This window comes from Gymnoscopelus braueri (genome assembly GCF_963280865.1).
Source record: "Gymnoscopelus braueri genome assembly, chromosome: 8".
NCBI classification, from domain to species: Eukaryota; Metazoa; Chordata; class Actinopteri; order Myctophiformes; family Myctophidae; genus Gymnoscopelus; species Gymnoscopelus braueri.
In genome coordinates, this window is record NC_137609.1 from 57,170,548 (window position 1) to 57,192,684 (window position 22,137).

Sequence of the window (22,137 nt, forward strand, 5' to 3'; positions counted from 1 at the left end):
TTCTGTCTATTTCAGACATTCTTGAGGGGCCTTCAATTCCGGTGGCAAGCAACAGCCTGGCACTCCCATTTTGCATCAACCCAATTCTTACTTTTCTCAAGTCAAGATCACTATTTTGGCCCTTGGGTATCAGCTAAAACCCAAGAAATAAATGTTTTCATACTCTCTTTCAATGTTTTTATTGATTTTTTAACACATAAGTGTACAACACATGAGACAACATACTCAAAAAAATAAAAAAGAAAAAGAAAATACAATGACAAGAAAATAAAAAATAAGAAATAAGAACAAGACAGAGTCGACATGCCAGCAGCCAACAATTAAATGAAGATTATAATAAAGTTAGAGTTCATAGTAGTAGTCGTATTTACTCAATTTATACAATTAGATTTCTCATATAATGGTCACTCCCATACAAATTACTCTTTTCCATTCATCTTTCAAGAACCTTGCTATTGGTGACCAGTCTCTAACAAAGTCAGCAAGAGTGCCTTTTAATACATGTGATAATCTCTCCATTGGTAATATGGACATAATTTTCTCATACCATAATTTTATGTCAGGGGGATCCTCATCTAACCATTTTTGCAAGATTGAAAGCCGTGCGGCATACAGAGCTATTCCTAAAATGTATCTATACCCGCTTTCGTACTCTGCTTCCAAATCCAGTATACAGTTCATTGGGTTTAGATGTATCTGTTTCCCAAAGACTTTCATTATCTCCCTTTGAACTTTTAGCCAGAAATTCACAATTCTGGGACAAAACCACATCAGATGACTATATGTACCAATACTGTTTTTACATTTCACACATTGCCCAGTACAGGTATGATCATATTTCCTACGTATGGCTGGGGTTACATGTAGCCTGTGGATGATCTTATATTGTGTTTCATAAGTATTATTGGAGCAAGTGATTTTCTTTGCACTTAATAAGATTCTTTTCCACTTCTTATCATCCAACTGGCACCCAAGATCCTCTGCCCAAAATGCTCTACTACTAAAATTAGGGGTATTAATAAACATTTGAGAGTATATGTAACTTATGACTGTCTTCTTTAAAGATGAGGCTTTCATTAATATCTTTTCCAGATTATTCACTCTCATTTCCCTTTTATATTGTGGTACTGATTGGATATAGCTCCTAAATTGTAAATATCTAAAGAAATGTACTTGGGGCAAATTAAATTCAGTCTTAAGTTGGGCAAAGGATTTCAAGGTACTACCCAACAATAGATCTTTTATCTTAGAAATACCAGCGTCTTTCCAAACTTTGAACCCAACATCTGAACATGATTGAGGGAAATCAGGATTACTAAACACAGGAGCAAGAACAGAATATTGATTTGTAATACCAAAATGCTTTCGTATCTGATTCCATGATTTAAGAGTGTTTCTCACAATAAAATTTTCCCTTATCCCAGGAAGTGCAATAGCTCCATTTATAAATGGTATCTCATATAGAGCTGACCCACAGCCCACGGCCTCCAAATCAAGAAAAGTTGAGTTATGATCATTTCTTATCCACTCCGTTATATATCTAATTTGGGATGCCCAGTGGTAATACATCACATTGGGAAGAGCTAATCCCCCTTCTATCACTGGTGCCTGTAATTTCTCCAATTTAAGTCTAGAGCGCTTGTTTTTCCATACAAATTTGCTAATCATACTGTGTATTGATTTAAAATACTTAATTGGAACATAATTAGGCAACATCTGCATAGGGTATAAGAGCCTCGGTAATACATTCATTTTGACAATAGCGATCCGTCCAAGTAGCGATATTGATAGGGGGCTCCATCTTTGAAGATCTATTTTTATTTTATTTACCACTGGATCTAAATTCATTTTTATCATTTCCTCAAATTTAAGCGAGACGTAGATGCCTAGATACTTAAAACCATTAGGAGACAACTGAAAGGGAATGTTTCCCAATAATTCTAAGCTTGTTGTGCTTCCGAGTGGCATTGCTAGGGATTTGCCAAAATTTATCTTATATCCAGAGACCACTGCAAATTCGTTAATTAACTCAATAACAGCTGGGACTGAGGACAAAGGATTGTTTAAAAATAAAAGGATGTCATCAGCATACAATGAGATCTTATGCATTTTGTCCTTAGTTTGAATACCTTTAATTGATGTACTAGATCGAATCCTTTCTGCTAGAGGTTCCATTACTAACGCAAATAATAAGGCGGATAATGGACAACCCTGTTTTGTACCTTTGCTAATGGAAAAGGATGAGGACATTGCCCCATTAACTGAGACTGAAGCTTTTGGTGTCACGTACAGTAACTTCACCCAGTTAATAAAGGCCTCTCCAAATGAAAACTCTTCTAAGGTTCTAAACATATACTTCCACTCAATACGGTCAAATGCCTTTTCTGCATCCAGAGTTACTACCAAGGAGTTAGTTTTCTTGATCCTAACGTACTGTATAATACCCAATAATCTTCTGATATTTGTGTACGACTGTCTGTTTTGTACAAAACCGGTTTGGTCCTGTCCAACAATCTTTGGTATTATAGGGTTAAGTCTGGATGCAAGAAGTTTTGCTAATATTTTGCAATCTGTATTTTGTATACTTATTGGCCTGTATGATGCTGCATCTTCTGGGTCTTTGTTTTCCTTTAATATTACGTTAATAGTAGCCATCTGCAATGATTGAGGAAGTTTGTTGATTGATAATGAGTGTTTGAACATTCTGGCTAAAAGAGGAGAGAAAGTACCTTTAAATGCTTTATATATCTCCGGTGGGAGACCATCAGGCCCACAAGCTTTCCCAGATGCCAAAGTATCTATCACCTCTATGATTTCATTATTAGTAATATCCAGATCTGCCTTGTTCTTATCCTCTTGCGAGACCTTAGGAAGTTTGATACGTTGAAAAAAGTCATTCATTTTGTCCTCCTTGCCCACTGATTCTGAGGTATATAACGATGAATAAAAATCATTAAAAGCTTTAGCAATTTCTTGAGTTCTATGTTGTAGCTTACCATTTTTATCTCTAACTGCAGAGATTGAATTATTTGAGGTTGTATTACTTATCAATTTGGACAAATAGCGCCCAGCTCTATTAGCGTGTTCATAAATCTTGTGTTTTTGTCTAAACAGAGCCTTTTCTGCGTTCTGAGACAGGAGTGTATTCAAGGCAGTTCTATATCTTATGATTTTATCCCAGGTGGTTTCCCTCCCACTACGCTTATGTTCAGATTCTGCTTCATGTAACAGTAGTTCGAGGCGTCTCTGTTCTTTTAGTTTTCTTTTCTTTTTGGTTGCACAATATGATATTATTATACCCCTTAAAAAGCATTTCATCGTCTCCCATAAATTTGAGGAATCTGTATATTCATTGTCATTCTCCTGAATAAACATCTCTAATTCTCTTTGGGCCATTAGGCAAAAATCTGGGTCAGATACTATTGATCTATTGCACTTCCAATTGTATCTCTGCGCACTACTAGAGATAGAGCTAACTAAGAATATTGGAGCATGGTCTGAAATATGAATAGAGCCGATGTAGCATTTCTCCACTAATTCAACAGAAATACGTGGGACAAGAAAATAATCCAGTCTGCTGTATGACCTATGTGGGTTGGAATAGAATGTATAGTCTCTATTATATGGGTTTAGCAAACGCCAGATATCGGTCAGGCCAGTCTCATTTAACATTTGACTAATAGCTTTTTGCCTGGGGCTTGGTATGGTTGAGGTTGCAGTAGGTTGTTTATCCCACTTCCCATCTTGGACAGAATTCCAGTCACCACCACAGATTGTATTAAGGCAGCTATACTTCACCAATAAGGAAGTTAATTTAGTAAACAGATTCAATTGAATATTTGGAGCAGCGTAAACATTCAATATGCTCACCATTTCCCCATACAAAGACCCATATACAAATATAAAACAACCATCTGGATCAGATTCATAGTATTCCACTTTTAAAGGTAGGTTTTTATGAATTAGGATAGCGACTCCCCTGCTTCTACTATTGTATGATGACGAGAACACTTGACCAACCCACTCTCTTTTTAGTTTAGCATGTTCTTGGCTTGTCAAATGGGTCTCCTGTAGCATCCCAATAGATACTTTCTCCTTTTTCAGAAAGGATAGGATTTTCTTTCTTTTTATGGGGTGATTGCACCCTTTAATATTCCAAGAACAGGTTAAAATAGAGTTTTTACGTACCATAAGATTTTAAGTAAATTTTGTAGTATAGAGTATAATTCAACCACCACATCTGTATTAATTCACACATTATTGGTTTGCTGGCAATGCACATTAAAACAGACACATTCACAATACAAAAAACGAAAAAACAAGAGACACTAACTACACCCACAGGACACGTGAACCGCCCACCCCCCTCCCCCCACCCTCTCAAACAGTAACAGACCCAACACAAGCCTAATTGACCTGTGTCCTGCCTAACCATTACCTAACCACTAATTGGAAGGAGCCAGTGTCTGTCTGTCAAAACACCAAACAGAAAAAAATCGTATTCAGAACTGTAACATTTCAGTTTCTTTTTTTCTTTTTTTTTTTCTCGATATACATTGAATGCCAGAAAAGCAAAACAAAAAATAGGATCTAAACAACTGCACGTACCGCCATATCTGACCTAAAGCATTATATATGTCTTTCGAGGATGTCAAATTAAATCATCTAAATCTCTTACATTACTGAGGTAGAAGAAACCTTGTAAAAATGCGTCATTATAACCAAAATCATATGGATTTATAAAAGACAACGTATTTATATAACTGTTTTTAAGGTAACTCATTATTTTGTCTTTAAGATAATACAAGTAGAACAAAATCAAGGTATAAGTGTCCTGCCATTGGAATAATAATGTAAAAATAGTCTGTACATCTGTTAGCCCTTAGGATCATGAGATAAGATATCTGAGATAATACAAAATAATAAAAATAATTAAAGATGTTTTCATACTCATGTTTTTTTTTTTTTTTTGATCTGGTCAAGTTTCAAACACAACTGACCCATTTTAAATCTGAGCCCGATTCTAAAAACGCAAACAATTGAATGCTTGCCCTACAAAACATAGAGGTAATGTTCATGGTTTTTCTTAACCACATTAACCCTAAGTCTAAGTCTAAATCTTAACCTACCCCTCCCTACCCCCCCCCCCTCCTTCATTTTCCTCTTTTGTATATATATATATATATATATATATTTTTTTTTCTCTCGTCATACCAGTAACCTGAAAGCTGATTGTATGACATTCTGTATAGTAGTGTGTATATCTGCCTGCCTCTTATATTTCATCATGATTTGTGTGCATGGGGTTCTCATCTTAAACAAGCGTAATGCTTAATGAGGGTTTCCAGTTTAGTAGACCTTGTATTGTGAATTTGTACTTCCATGTACTGTTATGTACTGTCATGTACTATTCTCATGTCTTTCTAAATAAACTACATCAATCAATCAATCAAACCCTACTGTCCTTATTCTAGTCATATCACGATAGACAACTATTCAGCAACAGTAGCAGATCTAAACGCTCTCAATGGGAAGCTTTTTGAACGTGTAGATTGGCTATTTTCAGTGAAAAGATATGGTGTAGAGGGCAAATTAGAGGGCCAAAGACGAGTATATACTCGTGGGGGACCCTGGTCAAGAAAGTATAAAGGATAGGGTTTAAATGGTTAAAATGAACATGCTCACTCGGAGGTTAATGTAAATGTGTACCTCCTTGAAGAGCTGTGTTCTCAGGTTGGTGTATGTGTGTTTAGGTGGATGAAAGCGTGGCGGAGTTCGAGAAGCAGCAGAAGGAGATAAAGTCCCTGAACACAGAGGTGGACAGAGAGAAGAGATCTCATGTAATAAAGTTGGAAAGGTTGTCCAAACAGCAGCTCCGCAGGAATAACATGAAAGATACGGCAGAGCAGCACGTTCAGGCCGTCATGAGGTATTGTTTTGTTAAGTTGTAATGAGTAGCAAAAGTTTTGCTACTTAGCGTTAGTAATATTGAATCGTATCAGAGTTGAGTGAATCGTCACTCCACCATTAGACACTGTCTCTCTACACTGTCTCACACACACACACACACACACACACACACACACACACACACACACACACACACACACACACACACACACACACACACACACACACACACACACACACACACTGTATCAGCAGCAGTGAGGCAGCAGACAACAAGCCAGCAGGCAGCTAGCCACCAGGCCAGGCTGAGGAGCAGCCACCACCAGGCAACCAAGCCACCAGGCCACCACCAGCAGGCAGCTAGCCACCAGGCCAGGCTGAGGAGCAGCCACCACCAGCAGGCAGCTAGCCACCAGGCCAAGGCGGGTAGTTGATGTGAAGATGCCTCCGAGGAAAAATCAGGCAGAGTTGAGAGAGGAAAGATCAGAGGAAGATCTGGTCTCACTTGCTCAGGTAAAGGAGCTGCTTCAACAACAGAAATACATGTTCAGTGCACTTTTACAGCTGCAACAAGATAATTTTAAAGGTTTTGTAAAACTCATTATGGACTCCACCAACTCTAGGTTGGATGCAATTACAAGAGAGGTGCAGGAGATCAAAACAAGTATACAATTTACGCAGAAGGAGGTAGATGATATCAAAGGTCAGAATGCAACACAATCTGTACGTTGTAACTCCATGCAAGCTGACAGCATGAAGATTTGTGACAGCCTGTCAGCTGTCACAGATAAAATGGAGTATGCAGAGGGGCAATCAAAAAGGAACAACCTGGTTTTTGACGGCATCACTGAGACGCCTGGTGAGACCTGGGCAGATACGGAGGAAAAGGTGAGGGGTATTCTTGTGGAAAAACTAAAGCTGCAGCCGGATGTTGAAGTCGAGCGAGCACACCGCGCTGGGAGATTAGTGCCTGGTAGCAGCAGACCCAGATCCATTGTGGTGAAGTTTTTAAGATTCAAGAACAGATCAGCGGTGTTAGAGAGAGACAAAAATTTGAAAGGGACCAATATTTACATTAATGAAGATTACACTGAAGCAGTCCGAATGAAAAGGAAATAACTACTCCCAAAGATGAGGGAGGCAAGGGAGAGAGGTGAAATTGCCTATCTGAGGCATGACAAACTAATAATCCGCCCCCGTGACAGCAACCCAAGGTCACCTAGTGACGAGTGAACTTGACAACTTTGCCACAACTTTAACTGTGTACTGTCTTATACATAAACCATGTCAATTTTTAAAAAATTACCAAGGAAAGGACTGAAATTTGCTCATATTAATATTTGTAGTCTCAGGAATAAGCTGACTGAAATAAATGACTTATACATTTCAAACAATATACATATTCTGGCTATCTGTGAAACGCATATTGATCACACAGTGTCTGAAAATGCTGTGAATATACAGGGATATAGTATTTATAGGAAAGACAGGAGCATATATGGGGGAGGGGTTGCCTTAAACATTCAGAGCCACATTCCAGCTAAACTAAGACAGGACCTTTATGCCAAGCAGCATTACCATTACCATTACTGATAGGATGTTGTTATCGACCACCAAGTGCTAAGAGTGAATATTTAGACACAGTGTGTGAAATGATGATTGATGTGTGTGACATTGGAAATGAGGTTTATTTGATGGGTGATTTTAATATCAACTGGCTATCACGTGAATGCCCACTAAAAAACTAAGTTATGTCTGTAACTGATGCATGTTTTTTTTAACCCAATTTATCAAACAAAATACACGCATTTGCATAAATAGCGCTGGTAAAATAACATCAACCTGTATATTTTCACTAATGCTGTTGACCTCTGCTCTAAAGGAGTATCAGTTCCTATTGGATGTAGTGATCACAATATAGTGGCCATAGCAAGAAAAGCAAAAGTACCTAAAGTGGCTCCTAAGGTGATCTATAAGAGATCCTACAAGAGATTCTGTCAAGAATCGTTCTGTAAAGATGTAGGTAATATATGTTGGTCGGAAATATATAAGGAGGAGAATCCAGATGAGGCAATTAAAGCTTTTCAAAATGTATTCTATGAAATTATTAATAGACATGCACAAGTAAAAAAGTTTACTGTAAAAGATTTCAGGGCACCATGGATTGACAAAGACTTGAAAGAGTGTATGGTTAAAAAGGTGTGGCAAACATGACTGGCAACAAAGATGACTGGCAAAGTTAAATGAGTGTAAATATGATGGGGAAAAGCTGTGGAGCACTTTAAATGACATAATGGGCAGAAAGCCTAGTTCAACACCATCATTTATTGATACTGGCGAATCATTCTTAATAAAAGCCCAGTGAGATAGCAGATTATTTTAACAGTTTTTTCATTAATAAAGTGGACAAATTAAGGAGTGAAATGTTATCCACAAGTAACACATTATCATATTCTAATATAAAAGAACAGATTATGAAAGGTAAGAAGTGTCATTTTGAACTAAAGAAAGTAAATGTAGAAAAAGTGCAACATCTACTATTAAGCACTAATAATGACAAACCAGCAGGTAAGGATAATTTGGATGGTAAACTTCTAAAAATGGTAGCCAGTGATGTGGCTGGTCCTGTATGCCACATTTTCAATGCCAGTATAACAAGTGGTGTATTTTCTGTGGGGTGTAAAGAAGCAAAAGTAACGCCTCTTCCAAAAAATACAAATGAGAATTTTAGTGGAAAAAACAGCCGCCCAATCAGTCTGTTGCCGATTCTTAGCAAACTACTTGAAATAATTGTAACCGACCAAATACAAGGCTTTTTTACAGTGAATAAATTATTTTCAAATTTTCAGCATGCTTACCGTGAAGGACATTCAACTGGTACAGCACTCACACAGATAACAGATGATTGTCTAAGACATATAGATAGACGGACAAGAAAGCTGTTTGATGAGCTAAAGAAAATCAACTGCAAAATGGACAATATGAAGGACAATCTTGAAAAGCAGATGGGTGGTTTGTTTGATAAAATGCAGAATGCGTTTGAGAAAAAGATTGAAAAAAAGATTGACCGCATAGATTCATCTCTGCAAAAATCTATCAATGATAATCACACAGCGATAAGGTCGGATTTAGAGAAACACCGCCGCGATATTAAAGACACGCTTGATATCGAAGTTGGGAGGCTGCAATCTCGCATGGATGCCTTGGAGGGGAACTTCAACTCAACCGGCGGTCCACCTAAAGAAAGGTTTGATCCTGATGTCTCTTTAATTGTGGCCGGATTGCCAGTGGAAGAAGAGGAAAACATAAGGGGAAAAGTCAAACGGTTTCTGAAGGACGGGCTCGACGTCCAGACCGAAACTGTGGATGTAATTCGACTAGAGGGGAGAGGAGGGCAGCCTGGATTGGTGAAAATTGAATGCATATCTAGAGAAGAAAAGATTGGTATTCTTCGGAAAAAAATTTTGCTGAAGGATCACACAGAGTATCAAAAAGTATATGCGCGTTCTGCTAAATCCCATACTGACCGGCTAATTGAACTGAACTTTAAAACGCTGCTTAGAGAAATCCCAGCTGGGAAAGATCTCTTTATTGCGGGAAATGGCAGGCTCATACAACGGGGAATGGAGAGAAACGAGACGGGGCCAACGGGCGGTGACCGGGGCGGCCGCCGTGGAGCCCGCGGTGGCCAGTATGAGAGACACTGGAGGGAGAACCGCAACCATCAGGGCCGTGAAGATCACCGCGGGCCTGGCAGAGGCAGACGGAACTCTGATGGGTCTGAGGAATCCCGAGACAGACGAGGGTCGTGGTTTAGGAAAGAAACGGAGGAGAAAAGCAATGGGGACAACGGAGCTGTGAGAGACAAGGAATGGCCTGCTTTAGGTCAAAGTGAAGATAACGAACTGGAAACTACAAAATGAGGTTTCCCATCGTCATATAGCCCACGCGAGCACATATCATTCTTACATTGGAATATAAATGGATGGACACAAGCAAACTGTGACCTTAGGTTATCTATTCTACAGGCTTTGAATGCAGACATTATCTCCTTAAATGAGACTCATCTTCAAGGAGAAAATGTTATTGAACTGGACGGGTATGTATGGTTTGGGTTAAATAGGAAAACGCACATTAAAGCATGTAGAGCATCTGGTGGAGTGGGGATGTTAGTTAGGTTGAGTTTATTTCAAGATTACCAGATTGAAACTGTTGAAAAAGATGATGGGATTTTAGGTTTATTATTTCAACATAAATTATCAGAGTATAGTTTTGTCATATTTTCCTGTTACCTCCCACCTGAAAATTCCCCCTGGGGAAGAGACGCTTCAACTTTTTTTTGTCGTTTATTAAGTTTGATCTATCAATTTTCTGAAGTGGATGCAATTTATATTGGTGGGGACGTGAACGCTAGAATTGGAAATATGGAAGATTTTATCCCTACTATTGACTCTATTCCCCGAAGAGTTGCAATTGATGATTATGTTAATAAACATGGGGAAACATTCCTAGAATTCCTAAGAGATTCGAGAATGTGTGTACTTAATGGTAGGATCGACCCACTATGTGATAATTATACATCAGTGTCGCCAAAGGGTAAAGCCATGGTTGATTATATGGTCGTGCCTTTTGATTGTTTAGAAAACTGTTTGGAATTTAAGGTATTGCTCGCCTCACAAATGGTAGAGGATAGAGCTTTATTTAATTTGATAGGAGATAATTGTCGTCTACCTGGGGCCTGTTCCTCAAAAGGTGAATTAAAAAAGCCTGGCCTTAAGCCAAATCCAGGCTTGACAAAGTCGGGTCCGAAAAGCCTCGTTTATTCCGTTCCTCAGACGCCAAGCCAGGCTGAAAAGGAGCAACTTTGTCGAGCTAGGCTATATCAAGACAGGCTGTGTCCAGCCAGGATAATGAAGCCAGGCTGAATGGGCGGGGATTCGCCGGCAACGTATTTCTATGAAAGACCATGAACTCGAGTGCAGATTCCTTGAACTTGACCAATCACGGAGTCCAAAACCAGAGCAGCGTTCTTCTCTGTGGCTGAATAGCAGCACTGCAGCAGCTCATGAAATCATACAAGGAAGTAAAATGTATTTAAGCAAGAAAGGAAACGCGACCGCAATAAATAGATCCAGGGAGAAAGCATGGCAAAGTATTGCAAGCACACATAGTGTGTGTGTGTGTGTGTGTGTGTGTGTGTGTGTGTGTGTGTGTGTGTGTGTGTGTGTGTGTGTGTTTGAGACGGACGGGCAACGGGACGAACGGGAACGGGACGAACGGAAACGGGACGGGACGGGACGGGACGGGACGGGACGGGACGGGACGGGACGGGACGGGACGGGGGGGGGTGTACTGCGACGGGGGCCACAACGGGACGGGACGGGACGGGGGGGACGGGGGGGTTGACCGCGACAGGGGGCATGAGGGGGGGGACGGGGGGGGACGAGACACGCAATAAATAACCCCACATTTGCAAGACCTTTGGTAGAGGTTTGGGTTGTGTAGTTACCTTGCCATCATGATGTAACTCCAAAGGTGGACAAGAAATAAAAAATAATTTCTCCATTGACTAGAAATTGATCATTTAAAATATGCTCCTCATTGACTTACAAAGAGGCTCCTTTAAACCCATAACTAATAATTTATATATATATATATATATATATATATATATATATATATATATATATATATATATATATATATATATAAATGATTAGTTACGGGTATATGTGTGTGTATGTATGTGTCAGACATTTTTTATAATATAAAAAAAAATCTAACAACAAGATGAACTATGGTGTTAACTATAACAGAGTGACAATTACATATCACATGAGTCATTGTGAAACAATTATGATTATGATTCATGGTCACACACTATTTCAGTAATTAATTTGATTATATCTTATTGTATTTATTTCATTTTATTTGAATGCAGGGTCATTAAAATGAGTCCATATACAAACACATGTTTTGAATTAACTGTGGAAAAACTTGAAGAACAAGGCACTAGATTAAGTAAACTTGGCTGTTAGCCTGCTCTTGACCAGGCTAACTTCACAGCTAAATTGCCATGGTAACTAAGCTAGGCTTGCTTCAATTCTCTTTTGAGGAATCGGATAAGGCTAAACTTAGCCAGGGTGAACTGGCTAAACTAATCTTCAAGATAATTCACCTTTTGAGGAACCGACTCAGCTCTAATCCTGGCTAAATTAGGCCAGGATAGGTGGAAAAGCCAGGCTTTAGCTCTAATTCACCTTTTGAGGAACAGGCCCCTGATCACTCTATGTTGTGGCTTAAAGGGATACTTCACTTTAGGGCCGGGGACACATTTAAAAAAAATATTTTAAAAAAATTAAAAAAGTTATGGAAAATTCATGGCCCACTCACGCATTAGAGTGTCCTACTAATGTGTGAGGGGGCCATGAATTTTCCATAACTTTTTTCATTTATTTTTAATATTTTTTTTAAATGTGTCCCCGGCCCGAAAGTGAAGTATCCCTTTAAGTTTAGGGCTGGCTATGAAATGCCCCAACGTGGAGAAGTGCCTGTTACGGCTGGACACTCTAAAAAGCGAGTGGTTCGGGATGTACCAGACATTTTTCTAAATTCTGATATGGGACGTACTGCTATGCTAAATTTAATTGAGAGATTACAGACTCTAAATGAACATCAAGAGGAGTTGGATAACTGGTACAAGGAGTTCTGTGTTTTAGTACATTCTGAATTGAATACAAAAGTGGACAAACCCAAATTTAGAACATCTAATCAGAACAATCCCTATTGGAATAGCGAATTGGGCGTTTTATGGTCAGATATGTGCAGTGCTGAACGTCTTTTTTTTAAATGTAAAAATCCAGATTTAAGAAAACAACTTATAGTTACTTATAAGCATAAACAACATAGTTTTGACAGAAAACTGAGGTTTTACAAACGTAGATATCAAAGAGGACAAATTATACAAATGGAGCAATTACATACACAGAACCCACAACAATTTTGGAATGAGATAAAGAATCTGGGTCCCAAACGTCCAAAAAAGATTCCTATGCAGGTATGGAGTGAAGGGGAAATATCATCTGACCCAGTTAAAGTATTAAGGGAATGGGAGGGAGCCTTTTCTGGTTTATATTCAAGACAAGAGGAAAGTATGGACAATATGTGATCTTTTGATCACATATCTTGTTTTACAGATAAATGCTTACATTCAACTACTGATGTTACTTTAAATAGAAGTCTGAGTAGAGAGGAAGTGCTAAAGGCAATAGAGTCTGCTAAGGTTAAGAAGGCATTTGGTGTAGATGAATTACCAAACGAAGTGTTGAAAGCTCCCATTTTGTTTGATCTATTATTTTATTTGTTGAACATGTGTTTTGATCAGGGTATTATACCATCTACCTGGTGTAAATCAATCATAACCCCAATTCCAAATCATCAAAGGATGACCCTAAGATCCCATTGAATTATCGAGGTATTAGTCTACTGAGTACTGTATATAAATTGTATTCGTCTGTTCTAAATAATAGATTGGTTGAATTCTTGGAAAGAAATAACTTACTGCAAGAAGAACAAAATGGTTTTAGGAAGGGAAGAGCATGTTTGGATCATATTTATGCAGTGACTACAGTGGTTAGAAATAGACTGAAGTCAAGAAAACAGACTTTTGGGTGCTTTATTGATTTTCAGAAAGCGTTTGATCTTGTTGATCACAACCTCCTACAGTATAAGCTTCATCAAATTGGGGTAAATGGAAAGTTCTATCAAGCTATTTGCTCTCTATACAGGCAACCTGTTGCCTGTGTGAAAGTGAATGACTATTTTACAGAGTGGTTTCCTACGCCCTCTGGTGTTAAACAAGGGGATGTTTTGTCCCCAACTTTATTTGCTGTTTTTATTAATGATTTGGCCAGAGAGGTAAAACACATGGAGAAAGGGGTTCCATGTGGTCAAGTATTTGTAGACATATTGATGTATGCTGACGATATTATTTTACTCTCAGAAAGTGAAGAGGATTTACAAAAAATGTTAACTTGTGTTAATGAAGAAGTGGAAAATGTGTATTAATCAAAAGAAAACACAAGTAATGCATTTTAGAAACCCAGGTACAGAAAGAAGTAGCTTCAAGTTTAGTGTGGGTGATAAACAACTGCAGTTTACAGATAAGTACAAGTACCTTGGTTTGTTTCTAGATGAAAACATGTCTTTTTTTCACGGTGTATCTGCCCTAGCGGATTCTGCCGGCAGGGCATTGGGAGGCCTCATAGGCAAAACCAAAACGTTGAAGGACATGGGCTATCTTACGTACTCTAAATTGTATCACACATGTGTATGTCCCATTTTAGATTATATTTCGTGGGTTTGGGGGTACAAAAGGTTTCAGTTAAATTAACGTGTTCAGAATCGGGCAATTCGATTATTTTTTGGACTACATAAAAAATAATGTAGTCCCAAATGCTGCCAATCGCAGCATTTAATGGAGATATGGGGTGGGACTCCTGTGAAATTAGATGGAAGGCCAGCATGGTAAGTCTCTGGAACAGGTTGCTGTGTCTGCCATCCAATAGGGTGGCTAGTAAAATGTTTTACTGGGATGGAGAAGGGGAATGGGCCTCTGAGATCTTTGATGTATTGAGGGAATGTGGTCTGGAAGAACATTATTTCCAAAGAACAATTGTGAATGTGGAGGAGTTTAAAAACAGAATCCGTGCAAAATGCATACAAACCTGGTTAGAAGAAAAATTATGTTTTGTATAATTTGGCAAAAAGTCGGAGGTCACTTTGTGCGCAGATAAGATGTGGCATTCTGCCATTACATATTGAAACGGGAAGATATAGAGGCATAGCTGAGGAGGATAGAATATGTGAATATTGTGATTTGAATGAGGTGGAGAATGAAATCCATTTAATTTTGTTTTGTCCCCTGTATGATGACCTGAGAGATATACTGTTTAAAAAAGTCCACACCCCTGATCTAAACCTGATAGATTATGAGAATGGTGCCTTGATTGAATTTCTTTTTTTTCAGGTTTTTGCATTTTCAGAGTTTCTTTATAAAGCGTGGGTTAGAAGGAGAAGGGTTACTTATAGTGGATGAATTTCTTTGTTAATGTGTGTGTATTCTATGTGTAGGTATATATGAATGTGTGTACTGTATGTGGTTTGTTTCGGGTCGGGATATACTGTGAGTTGCTGGTTGGGTGTACACTGGAATGTTTGTAACTTTGTTTTTTGTTTTGGGATTGATGTGTCTGATATATGGGATGGGTCAGGGAAACTGTCCGGACACGAAAATAAAATATTCATTCATTCATTCATTATAGATAATAAACAGGTAGTAGGTTTTAGTGCAGCATTCGATGTCATAGATCATACTTTATTACTGAACAAATTGAAATGTTATAACTTCACACATAATGCAATAGACTGGTTTAAAAGCTATTTGTCAAACAGGAAACAGTATGTTTTTTATAATGGCAGTTTTTCACAAATGGGACAGCTACAGTGTGGTATGCCACAGGGAAGCTGCCTAGGTCCTGTTTTATTTTCTATTTTTACCAATGACTTACCATTAGTTTTAGATCAGACAACAGTGGTTATGTATGCTGATGATACAACCTTATATATGCCAGCAAAATCTATTGATTATTTAACAGTGACTATGAACTCAGAACTACAATCTGTTTTAACATGGGTCAATAGTAATAAACTAGTTCTTAACTTATCAAAAACAAAAAGCATTGTATTTGGATCAACATTTTTGTTGAAAAATAAACCTAAATTAAATATATTAGTTAAAGGAATGCCAATACATCAGGTAGAGGATGCAAAACAGCTGGGCATCATTTTGGATAGTAAATTAACATGGTCAAAGCAGGTTGATAAGTCTGTTGCAGCGATGGGAAGAAGTCTGTCTGTTATCAGGAGATGTACCAAATACATACCACAACAATGCATTCCCTAAATTGTGCAAACACTAGCCCTCACTCATTTGGATTATTGTCCAAAGGTTTGGTCAAGTGCTGCCAAAAAATATCTAGTAAAATTACAACTGGTCCAAAACAGAGCTGCACGAATTGCTCTGTGCTGTACAAAAATAACGAACACCAAAATAATGGACAGAGGACAGACTTCATATTTCCCTGCTGTCTTTTGTAAGAGGCATTATTTCATCCAGGGTCCCGGCTGTCCTCTATGGCAGGTTGAAGTTTAGCTCAGAAGAACACACCTACAACACTAGACATTCATCAAAAGGTTTTTTCACGTTTCCCATTTCAAAAACGAATGCAATGCAACACACAGTAATGTATAGAGCAATGAAAGAGCTGCAAAGTCTTCCATCACAACTCACACAGGCAACAAGTAAATCTGATTTTAAAAATAAATTAAAGACATATCTTATGGAATCTGCTTTTGGAAAACGGCTAACAACAACACTGTTTTTACATAATGTAACTGTATTTGTAACCTGAATGTGTTGAATTTGGTTTTTGAGGTATCATTAAGATATTACATTTATAATTAAGGCTACGACATCATATAATCAAGATTGACTCATATTTTCCATTTTGGTTGTATTTCTAAGTGTACATCATTTTTTGATACTGTGATGTAAAAGGTTTTCATGTAATGTAATGTAATGTAATGTAATTTATTTCTGTGTGGACCCCAGGAAGAATAGCTGCTGCTAAGGTAGTAGCTAATGGGGATCCAAATAAACAAACAAACAAACAAACTGTAGAGAGACAGGAAAGAGTTAGCCATGCAAGATATGACAGGAACTGGTGTCTTTGAATACGGATGTTGGATTCTTTTTGTGGCTCTTGTATTAACCACATGAACACTAGCGTCCCTATTCTGGGGACAATTCCCTATTCTAAAATTGTGATCATCCCGAAAGGTCAATGAACAATAAACTTGTTCTCATGAAACGTCTTGTCCCCAACAGGAAGTGTGACCATGTCCATGAGAAGCGACAGGAGATGGCTGACCAGATCCAGGAAATCACCAATGAGACCCAGCAGCTAAAGGCCAAGATCCAGAACCTGATGGACAGTTGCAACAATGAGACATGCACAGCAGAGGTAAGCCACTTTTGTGTCTTCCATGACTACTTTTGACACTTCCATCCGTGACTGTCAAGTAAACTGAAGCATTTTGATGTGTGCAGGATCTGTATGACCGTCTGTCAGCTGCACTGGATCTGTTGCACTACATTGAGACGTGAAAAATGTTTAATGTTTATTTGTTGCACATTGAGACGTGCCAAGACGACATTCAGCTGAACCTGGGCCAAGAAAAAATGTTAATGTTTATTTGTTGCACATGATTCAAACATGAACACGTTGCCTGCCAGGTCTAAACATAGGGTTGTATAAACAAGTTCACAATAACACTAGTGACCGCTTTAGAAAACATCTGCATAATGTGCAGTCAATGCCCGGGGGTGGGGGTACATGTTTTCTCAATGGAAACCTTTGGTTAATAATAAGAACAACAATGATGACAATGATGTAGTGTAATTTTATGGACACGGAAACCTGAGGAATATAAGAGCTACAGTATAATTATACATATATACATTATCTAATGGCCTTTTCAGAGGCCATTGTTGTAGCCAATTCATTGTCCTCCAGATCAGTAGAAGCCCTTGGCCCCTGGCCCCTGGCGTCTTGACAGATGTGCTGAAGCGTCTTTGGCCCAGCAGGGGGTAGACTTGTTCAACAGGAGATGACCAGGGCATTGAGAGACTGGTGGCTGGATGTGCGCTCAAGAGGGCCACCAGAGGACAACATCTCACAGGCACCTAGTTCATGATAGAGAGCGTTGAGCACCTCGAGAATGTGGGCTTTTCCTGTAAAATAAAAACAAAAAGGTAGCAGATGTGAACTCTGTGGGATTCTCATTAAAGTCAAATCTATGGGAATTTAATTCAATTTTCCCCTTTTACAGCTAGCAGAGCAATTGTAATCGTTTCACAGAGCCAATATTGATTTTATTGGTTTTATAAGTCGACAGCTGTTCAAAGCCACACCACTGTGGTGAGCTCAGCTGTACAGTACTCACCATGTTGAGGGTCGCTGCATGACTCCAAAGTGCTGAGCAGGATTTTCCCCTCCGAGAGACATTCTGAAATAAGAAGGGAGCTTAGGGTTAGGGTTAGGGTTAGGGTAGGGTTAGGGTTAGGGTTAGGGTTAGGGGTTAGGGTTTAGGGGTTAGGGTTAGGAAATAGTTTTTTTTTCGATCTTCGGGCTCGGGCATATCGAGCCCGAAGCTCCCTACGCAGTCTACGAATGTCCGAAAACAAAGTTGGAGGTACCAAAAATTCAGAAATTCAACGCTGAGTTCGAATCTGTTGTCCTCTGGAGACAACGCACCTTTGATTAGAAAGGTGCGTTAGTTTCTGGGATATAGGCAAAAAAAAATAATCTGAATTTTGATATGACGTGACCTACCCCCCCTAATTTGACCACGCTGAAAATTTTGATGTAAGGCACTTCCGCCTACGACCACCGGAAGTGGGTGAAACAGGCACCTCAAACACTTGTTGGAATTGTTCAAAAATGTTTAAATTTTTTTTTTTAGGTTTTGTATTTTTTTCAGATGCTCCTATTTTTTGGGTTTTTTTTTTTTTTTTTTTTTTACAGCCCTTCAGGCAATTTGGAGTTTATTGGTAATACTTTGTAGTGACACTTTTTTTTTTTTTTTTGTGGGGTTGTTTTTTTTTTTTTTTTTTTTAGGCGTTCCCCCCACTAATTGGATGGTGCCGAGTCGAATGGTGGGTCACATCAATAGTCTAGGGTTAGAACGTGCCAATATAACTTTGCCACTAGGGGGCGCGACAAGAGATGAAAATGATGGTTTTACAAAAACTTTGCCACCGAAGCACCCAACCCGCATTTTCCCATGGACCCTCTCATGTCTCTAAGTAACTGCCTCTGGCTACTTCCGCCACACTGGGAGTTGGGGGATGTTGTGGCAAGCCAATGAGGTGTTCTGCTTAGAGGTGAAATCAGTAGTCAGTGAAGTTCTAATCAGGCCCTCCCTAATGAAGTCCTTGTGAGCGTGATTTGTTTGGTAAAGTTATATGGATAACTCCTTGATGGACTATTACACATATTCGCAGCATGATCCCGGACTCAGGACCCGTCATCGAAATGTTAATAATCCATCATACCAGACAATGTCTATCTATGCAGTGCCTCACCATTAACTCTTCTACAATTTCTAACCATTCACCACTATACCTACCTTGCCCTTCCGCAAGGGTCCACCAACAGACAGGTTATAACATAAAGTACATACTGTAAAAACTATGTCGTAACCAAGTTATTACATAGTTATTACATACTTTAGATACTATAATAACTATGGGGTTAACATAGTGTAACAACTATGTCGTAACCATGTTATTACAAAGTTATTACATACTGTACCTACTGTAATAACTATTGTTTTAACATACTGTAACAACTATGTCGTAACCATGTCATTACATAGTTATTATATACTGTACATACTGTAATAACTATAGTGTTAACATACTGTAACAACTATGTCGTAACCATGTTATTACATAGTTATTACATACTGTACATACTGTAATAACAATAGTTTTAACAAACTGTAATAACTATTATTACATAGTTATTATATACTGTACATATTGTAATAACTATTGTTTTAACATAATGTAACAACTATGTCGTAACTATATTATTACATAGTTATTACATACTGTACCTACTGTAATAACAATAGTTTTAACATACTGTAATAACAGTTATTACATAGTAATTACATACTGTACATACTGTAATAACAATAGTTTTAACATACTGTAACAACTATGTCGTAACCATGTTATTACATAGTTATTACATACTATACATACTGTAATAACTGTAGTTTTAACATACTGTAACAACTATGTCATAACCATGTTATTACATAGTTATTACATACTATACATACTGTAATAACTATAGTGTTAACATACTGTAACAACTATGTCATAACCATGTTATTACATAGTTATTACATACTGTACATACTGTAATAACTGTAGTTTTGACATACTGTAACAACTATGTCATAACCATGTTATTACATAGTTATTACATACTGTACATACTGTAATAACTATAGTTTTAACATACTGTAACAACTATGTCATAACCATGTTATTACATAGTTATTACATACTGTACATACTGTAATAACTTTAGTTTTAACATACAGTAACAACTATGTCATAACCATGTTATTACATAGTTATTACATACTGTACATACTGTAATAACTATAGTGTTAACATACAGTAACAACTATGTCATAACCATGTTATTACATAGTTATTACATACTGTACCTACTGTAATAACTATTGTTTTAACATACTGTAACAACTATGTCGTAACCATGTTATTACATAGTTATTACATACTGTACATACTGTAATAACTATAGTGTTAACATACTGTAACAACTATGTCGTAACCATGTTGTTACATAGTTATTACATACTGTACATACTGTAATAACAATAGTTTTAACATACTGTAATAACTATGTAATAGTTATTATTTACTGTACATACTGTAATAACAATAGTTTTCAAATACTGTAACAACTATGTCATAACCATGTTATTACATAGTTATTATATACTGTACATACTGTAATAACAATAGTTTTAACATACTGTAACAACTATGTCATAACCATGTTATTACATAGTTATTACATACTGTACATACTGTAATAACAAAAATTTTAACATACTGTAACAACTATGTCATAACCATGTTATTACATAGTTATTACATACTGTACATACTGTAATTACTATAGTTTTTACAAAGTGCATATACTGTATTAACTATAGTTTTAACTTACTGCAATAACTGTACTACATAGTTGTTATAACATGCTGTTATTACATACTGCATGCTACCACTCAAATATTAAACATTGTGTTTCAAACAATACATTCCTTCAAACAAGTTACTTACTTATTAGTCGTCTTGTTCCAGGGTTAACGTTCTTCCTCCATCGGGACCTGTCCTGTACTGCATGTTGTGCCTCGTCCAATGTCAGGTACATGTAAGACAACATTCAATGATTAAAGTCAACAATTGTAATCAAACATTTTAAAAGAGTTAAACATTTAAGCCCTGTACATGGAATTAGAACAATGTAAAGAGAACTAACCGTTCCACAAGCTTGTAGATCGGCCCCTTTTCAATTTAAACTTTAGCAATCAAACATGACCACATCAAGCCACATTTCAAACTTTAAGATGTATTTCAAACACATTAAGCTGCATTTCAAACAACGTGAACGCAAATAAACATTTAACTTACCATTGCTGTCTTTGAACTGAACCCAAGTGCTTCCTCTCCCTGAAATGCCTGAAGTGTGTTTGTTTGGGATCACAGGTGCTCCTAATGAGCGTGCGGCCATTTTGCTGCTGCACTCTGGGAAGTGTAGTTATTTGAACGAGTGGCCATTTTGGCTGGAGGAAACTGGAAGCTTATTTGCATACCAACCGTGTGTGAAGAGTGTAGTATCAGAAGGGACCTTTCCTAGCTCTGCTCACATCTGGCATTGCGATTCGATCCCTGTGAATTGAATACGTAGGTGGGAAACCACCACCTCCCATCTCTTGACCCTTACCCGGGGAAGGAGAGGGTTATGACCCCCCCCAGGGTCACGACCCATCAGGGGCAAGCCTATCCCACCAAAAGGTGGGACCTGCACAGGGCTCCCTGGCTGGGAATGACAATGGGACCTTCCTATCGAAGGGAGAGACCCCCCGTCCTATGAGGGGTCTTGTGTAAAGAACAACCTCAAAAAGATGCTACCTAGTGGTCAAGTCTTGAATGAGTGGCCATTTTGCTGCTGCACTCTGGGAAATGTAGTCATTTGAACCAAGGGTTTCATTCTGACACTTAGAGTTGTGGTTGAGTTTTTATTTATTTGTAGACACTTGTTCCTGTCTAAAACCTACAATTGTGGTTGAGTTTTATGTATTTGTTGAGACTGCAGACTGTCTAATACTTACAATTGTAGTTGCAAACATAAATACTTGTAAAATGTTTATGTGGAAGCACACTCATCTGCACCGCAATAGTAAAGAGCAGTCCCAGAAGAAACCTCACCTTGATGTAAAATGTCTGTGTGGAAGCACACTCATCTGCACCGCAATTGTAAAGTGTAGTCTCAG

At 38.0% G+C, this 22,137-nt stretch overlaps 1 protein-coding gene across 1 annotated transcript in view; it reads left to right on the plus strand.

The window, feature by feature from the left end:
* Nucleotides 1-17,137, plus strand: part of LOC308090984 (kinetochore protein Nuf2-like) — a gene marked incomplete at both ends in the record, with an annotated part of 42,843 nt that extends 25,706 nt beyond the window's left edge. Inside the window, 3 exons of the mRNA XM_080436257.1 lie at nucleotides 5,754-5,929; nucleotides 16,859-16,994; nucleotides 17,081-17,137. Coding sequence (XP_080292383.1) covers nucleotides 5,754-5,929; nucleotides 16,859-16,994; nucleotides 17,081-17,137 — 369 coding nt within the window. The remainder of the gene's footprint in view (nucleotides 1-5,753; nucleotides 5,930-16,858; nucleotides 16,995-17,080) is intronic.
* Between the last annotated feature and the right edge of the window lie 5,000 nt (nucleotides 17,138-22,137).